This window comes from Echinops telfairi, unplaced genomic scaffold (assembly GCF_000313985.2).
Source record: "Echinops telfairi isolate 266 unplaced genomic scaffold, ASM31398v2 ScPeMD7_9;HRSCAF=40, whole genome shotgun sequence".
Taxonomy (NCBI): domain Eukaryota; kingdom Metazoa; phylum Chordata; class Mammalia; order Afrosoricida; family Tenrecidae; genus Echinops; species Echinops telfairi.
In genome coordinates, this window is record NW_022103906.1 from 29302467 (window position 1) to 29309174 (window position 6708).

General features: G+C 46.9%; 1 protein-coding gene across 1 annotated transcript in view; it reads right to left on the reverse strand.

Moving 5' to 3' along the window:
• The window catches only part of CHRNB3 (cholinergic receptor nicotinic beta 3 subunit), a 38761-nt gene that overhangs the window by 27993 nt on the left and 4060 nt on the right, over nucleotides 1-6708 (reverse strand). Inside the window, exons 2-3 of the mRNA XM_045286814.1 lie at nucleotides 1808-1959; nucleotides 408-452 (exon numbers count right to left, since the gene is read on the reverse strand). Coding sequence (XP_045142749.1) covers nucleotides 408-452; nucleotides 1808-1959 — 197 coding nt within the window. The remainder of the gene's footprint in view (nucleotides 1-407; nucleotides 453-1807; nucleotides 1960-6708) is intronic.

A 6708-nucleotide genomic window follows, 5' to 3' on the forward strand; every position in this document is an offset into this window, starting at 1 on the left:
TGTATGAAATATATTCTTCTTATTTATATATTTATTTTTGAAACAACAAATATCATGTTTGCAGATCTTTCTCCCTAAAAAAAAACAAAACCAGCATTCCAGTCTCAGGAACTCACAGGCGCTGTTCTCCCGGGCCTGTCGGGTTGCTGTAGGGTTGGTTGCTCTGAGTCAGCACAGACTTGTCTGCACAGAAGCAGATCGCCAGGCCCTTTCTTCCTCGGAGCCACTGGGGGGTTCAAACCACAGGGCTTTTGATGAGCAGCCACAAGCTCAACCGTTTCACCTCTGAGACTCTTTGAAAAAACAACCCATTATTTCATGTTCCTCCCAAATGGGAGACTCCCTAAATAAACAAGCAAAAAGCAAGGAAAGTACCAGGTGGGCAGATGGAGTCTTTTGTTATGTACCTGTTTGAGCCACACATTTGTCGTCATCAGCTGATTCTTTTCATCCTAAAACAAGGACAGTGACAAAGAGATTGTAAATGCTGCCATGAATCAGATGTGTAGCCACTGTGGAGAAGATGTAGTTAGGCTACGTAGGTTTTCACCAGGATAATAATAAGATGTAAATTGAACTTTTATCATTGTTTTGAAAGACCTGTCTTACTGTTACCTTTGAGATGCTCCCAGAGTGAAATGATTCTCAACTTAAACAGAGGCAAGGGCAGCAGAGTCTAACCCAGTGATTCTCCACCTGTGGGGTGTGACCCCTTTGGGGGTCCAACGACCCTTTCACAGGGGTCGCCTGATTCATAACAGTAGCAAAATGACAGTGATGAAGTAGCCATGAAAATAATTTCATGGTTGGGGTCACCACCACATGAGGAGCCGTATGAAAGGGTCGCAGCCTGAGGAAGGTTGAGAAGCACTGACCTACAGAGATCATTCTACTGGGACACACATGAGGCACCATGAGTTGGAATGGCACAATGGCTCCTGGCTGGAGTTTTAGTCTGGGCTTTAGGGGGCCACAGCAGGAGGATTTTACAGCATTTGGGGATCGATGTTTACTGATGTCCCCAGGAACACAATTGTGGCAGAAGTGGAAACCCAGCTGACAATGGTCAGGTGTGGGTGCCGGCAAGGGGAAGTGTGTGAGGGGCTTCAGGAAGGGGACGGGGTGCCCTGGCAGAGGAGCCCCAGGGACTGGGAGGAGGGATGGCCTCGGAGTCTCTGTCATTTCTGTTGGCAGGCGACCCTGCCTGCTCCTTCCCACCAATGACAGAAGGAGCCCAGGCTACGCTCCACCACCCCTGCCTTTCCTCTCACTCCCCGCCCTGTTGCTCTGCAGACACACAGGACAATCCCTTCAAGGCCACCGCCTCCACCCCCAGAGAAAAGGTCCCACAGCACATGTTCCTCCAGGACACTCCCCGTTCCTCCCGTGGGCCATTTCACTGGCTTCTTGCGCCTGGCTTTCTCTCACAGAAAATTGGTTTTGTTTTTAATCATTTTATTGACATATAATTCACACATCAAACAATTGCATAGTTCAAACACATTAAAAATCGTTGCGCAATCACCACCATAATCAGTTCTAGAACTTTTTCTTCCTTCTTGTTCTCGTTGACATTAGTCCCCCCCACCCCCTATTTCCCCAAACCTCCCCTGACATGCCCCCAAGAAGCCAATAATCTTCTTACTGTCTCCAAAGAGTAATCTTTCCTGGATTTCATATACAGGAGAAAATGTATTTTGAGATTGCAAAAGGCAGACCCGGGGAAAGAAAACAAGGTAAAATCTTAGCTCCACGAACAGGCTAAGGGCCGCAGGCTCTTTTGCACAGAACTCCAAGTGTTACTCACCACATCAACCAGCTGAGATATTTTCAATCCAAAATGCACTTGGATGGTGTCGTTTGAATTTAAGACGGGGCGAGCCCATTTCTGATAATCTTGGAATAAGTGTCTAAGGAGGGCATCTTCACGTTCGGCGATGGAACTGAGTTCGGAAGCTTCTGTAAGAATCACGAGAGAACCTGAATTAATGGGGGAAGCAAAAGACCGGTCTAGCACATGATGGTCTTCACAGATGCCAAACGGCCTGCAGAAGTTCCCTGCAGCTGCCGTAACAAATTATGACCACGAATGTGAGGGTTTAAGAACAAGTGTGCTTTCTCACAGTTCTGGAAGTCTGAAACCTGCGTGCTGGCAGCACTGTGCTCCCCGGGGGGCCTCTGGGAGAGAACCTTTCATCGCCTTGTCCAGCTTCTGGCGGCTCTGGGTGACCTTCGATTTGTGACGGCATAAATCCCATCTCTGTCTTCATGTTTAAATGACAGTCACTTTTCCCGTCTTCCCTCCTCTATTGTCTCTTGTGGGGAGCCACGATTCAACTCACCACAACCCAAACCAAACCCACTGCCACCGAGCCAATGCTGACTCATAGTGACCCTCTAGGGGTTTCCAAGAGCGTAACTGCTGATGGGAGTAGAAAGCCCAATCTTTCTCCCGCTGAGCAGCTGGTGGTTTTGGACTGCCAACTATGCAGATCATAGCCCAGTGCCTAACCACTACACCACCAGCACAGCCTAATTCAGTAAAGATGGCTTTGAGTATACAGAGTTTGGGCTATTCTAGTCCCCATACTTACCCCTGCCCTCACACCAAGTGCACATAGCTAAAAATAGAATCTAGGCTTTATCCAAAGTTTGGCTGTCTCTCAGAATTTTCCAACCATACAACATCTTGGCCCCCAATGGACCATCTGCACCCCCCACTTCTACCTCAGGGCTCACCTAGAATGCTTGCTCCTTACAGACACAGTGTCTGCCCCAGTGCTGGTCTCTGGAATTAATTCCTATTTGTCCTTCATGCCCTTGTTTGCTGGTCATCGTCTTTTCTTCTCCTTGAGCTCCATGATGCCTGGGGATTCGACAGTGCTTGTCCAACACCCAGAATAGAGCATGATATACAGCATTGTTTTATAGGTCTACCCATTATGTATTTATATATACATTTTACATTTATATATTTAACGAATGGAAAATGTTAGGGATTCTTTTTTTGCTCAAGGAGTGCCTGGGTGTTAAAAATGATTAAGCACTGTGGTAGTTACATAATCTGCTGTGATTTTTGCACTATCAAGAGTGAAGGGGTGGAGTTTAGCCTATCAATCAGGTCGCAGCTTGATGACCTTATTTGGAGGCGCTAAGGAGATAAATAGATTGCTGGAAGCGGGATACATGTTTACTCCCTGCCTGACATTCCTATTGACAAGACACATGGAGCTACGCTAGAGTCCTGGAACTGGAGGAGCCACATGGAGACCCCTGCCAACGTTGAGATGCTTCCACTGCTACCGGATCCACAGACTTTCCACCCACTGGCCCATGATCTTCCTTCATTCAGCCTCATTGCAAGTGTTGTGTGAGTCTCAAGAGGAATTCATGGGCAAATATTGGACTTAGGTACTAATATTGAACTCATGGAATTGATCTGGACTGGGCTGGGATGTTTTCTTAATGCACAATTGCCCTTCGACATAAAGTTCTCTCTTACATACATATGATTGTTTATGAATTTGTTTCTCCAGTCCATCCTGACTAACACAAACACTCAATTACGAAGCTGTTGGTTCAAATCCAACCAGAGATACCTTGGAAGACAAGACTGGTGATCTTCTGCCAAAATATCAGTCACTGCTAACCCTTTGGAGTGCAATCTTACTCTGATACATGGGGTTGCTGAGTCAGCAGTGACCACGTGCCCCACTTGTTTCTTCCCCCTCACGTTCCATCAGGAAGCATTCATCAGCACCTAGGATGTGGTACACTCTGGTCCCTTGCTTTCTTCCTGGTCAAGACTTCCTTCATGAGTGTCTTTCTTGATAAACACCCAGGAGCTAGCACTTCTCCATTGCCCAAGGCGTGAGAGCCCCAACACAGCCAGATTTCAATCTTTAATCTTCAAGCTGAGAAAACGATTCTAGAGATGACCTGTGGTTCTTTTCAATACCGTATGATCACATGTCAAACAAGGAATCTGCTAAAGAGAACATCCCCCTCTCCTCATACAATCCCAAAGCCACCGCTGTCGAGTTGGCGCTGATTCATAGGGACCCTGCAGGACTGACTAGAACTGCTGCTGTGGGTTTCCTAGACTGTAAAGTTTTACGGGAGTAGAAAGCTTCATCTGTTCCTTGTGGAGTCGCAGGTGGTTTCAAACTGCTGACCTTGTGGTTAGCAGCCCAGCACCTCACCCATTACACCACCAGGGCTCTCCCTCTTGTACAATCGGCACATTGTTCATTTCCTTAGGCAACTCGGTCTGCTTTGAATGCTTTCCCCTGAAAATGTTTTCTTTTCCCACTGAGAGAAGCACATGAAGGGCAATGGTCACAGGCAAGACATACCCCTACATCTTTATTCCCAAGAGTCCAGAGAGTATTTCAAAATAGCACACACTCCATTTCTGTCCACGGCCTTTTCATAAAGGCGTCTTCCCCCTGGTGGAGCAATTAGAGGAGGACAGTCTTTCTGGGTGGACAGCAGCAGGGAGCGGAGGTGGGGATGGACATGGCCTAAGTGCTCTGGCGGCACCCTTTTCTCTTCCACTCTAGAAAGCGCTTGGAAATGGAAATGTGTGGTGGAGGAATAGCCTGACTTTGGTACCTTTTTTTTTTTTGACATTGACTGCATTTTTAAATGTTATGCTACCATTCAAAACACTTCAGCACCATTAACTAAGTTCAACGGATCCCAAACAATTTGTTGTTGTTTTTAAATTTCTTATTTATTTTAATTTTTTAAAATCATTTTGGATATGCCAGCTAGAGCTGCACTGAGGGGCAGGTCAGCTAGGCGGTTCCCAGGCCATCGATCTCCTTACAGGAAATGTAAGGAGAACGAGGGAATTGGAGTTCCCTGAAGCTTCCCAGAGAAGCTAGACACATTGGGGTTCACTTGCTCAGGCTGAGGTTCTGAAGTCATCCTTGCCTTCTCTCTTCCCCCCTCACCACAGAAGCTCTTAGCTTCCTTTAAAATACACCCCAGCGCCCATAGCACCATTACCTCCTCTGGTCCCCCAGTCACTGACGCCCTTGGTGCCAGCTTCCGCTGTGGGATAGACCTCCTGGTGGTTTCCTCGCTCACTTGTGGCGTCTGTCGTAGCTGCACTGGATAACCAAGACTCCAATGCTGGGTGAGTTTTCTGACTGCATTCATGAAGGAAAACCGAAAGTCTTTTCTGACCCAAATAAACGTACCACCCACAATTCTACTTCCCAAGGGGGCAAAAAAAGAGCCTGAGGTGTACTCTCCAAGCTCCCCGCACCTTCCTAAAACAGAGGGTGAAGTCATGGTCATTAAAGGGTAGGCCTGGAAATTATTGTGATTTGTCCTTTTAACTGAGAACATTACAAGAAGGGCAGATGCTTCTGAGTTAGTTAAAGTTCATTGTGCCAACCTGGCCAATAAACACATGTGGGGTTAATTGAAGGGCGGAGAGATAAATGGCTCAGTGAGCCTCACCTTTCTTGGTCTCGGGTCTCTTGCTTTGTGATGGTCGGACCAAGGTGCAGCTGCCTTAACCATTTTCCTGCTTCAGTGGTAAGGCTCACTTCCTGCAAGACATTCCTGAGGAGAAGCCACATGGACCTACCTCGATGCATCCCTGGGTGCTGGAGCAGCCGTGAGGAGACCCCTGCCAGCGCCAGCACTGATATGCTTACATGTTCACTGACTCGGCTTTCCTCCTGCAGTCAGCATCATTGGATGTTTTGTGAGATTGAGGATGACTTTGTGGATTGGTGTTGGACATATGGGCTAATGTTGGACTTGTGGGCTTGGGCAGCACTGGGTTGGGATGTTTTCTTGATGTGCACTTACCCTTTATATAAAACTCTGTCTTACACATATGAGTTTCTGTGGATTTGTTTCTCTAATGTACCCAGACTAACACACTTCTCGCAGCTGATTCTCTGAGGCCAAGGCTTCCAGAGTACTTGATGACATTTTTGAATGAATGAATGCACAAATGAACCAAAAGTCATAGGGGTCCCCTTGGTCAAGGGCTTTGGCTCTAGTGGGTGGAAGATCAAAGATATGCTCAGGATTTCCAAATCTCTTTGTTTTAAGAAATAAGTGGATTCTTGGATCCTCTAAGGAGAGTGATCACAGTGCAAGTGTCAATCACAGCAAAGGGAGCTTCCAGGAGGATCACAGGGCGGCACCACCACCAAATATGAGTGTCTCCCTGCGACCAAATACGTATTATTTGTGACATGGTTTTAGACTGTCAGTCTTGCAGGTAATTGACTATAAAGCATTTTGGAAAATATAATGCTAAGAAAGCAACAACAAAACAATAATCATGAATTATTGACATAAATTGGATGTGGTAATAGGGAGACCGTTGTAGAAGTCACAGGTCATCTTGTGGCCTCAGAGAACTACAGCCCCCCAAGTCCAGCACCGTCAAGTTGGTGCCCACTCAGCGTGACCCTGTGCAGAGCTTCTGAGAACAACATTTTTGTAAAAAAAAAGGGATTTTCATTGTTTCCTTTTTTCCCCCTTCCTTTTGCTCCCTCAATCTTTGTCTCATCTTTCTTGGTCAAACTATTTCCTTTGGGACCACATAGGTCATAGGCAGGGGATGAGGGCAAGAGGGAGAAAATTGCTGAGGGGGGAGAGCAAGAAGGGATTCCTGAAGCGGGGGAGACTGGCCACGGGAGACAGAGAGCCGCACTCCAGCAGGGGTTCTGTTTG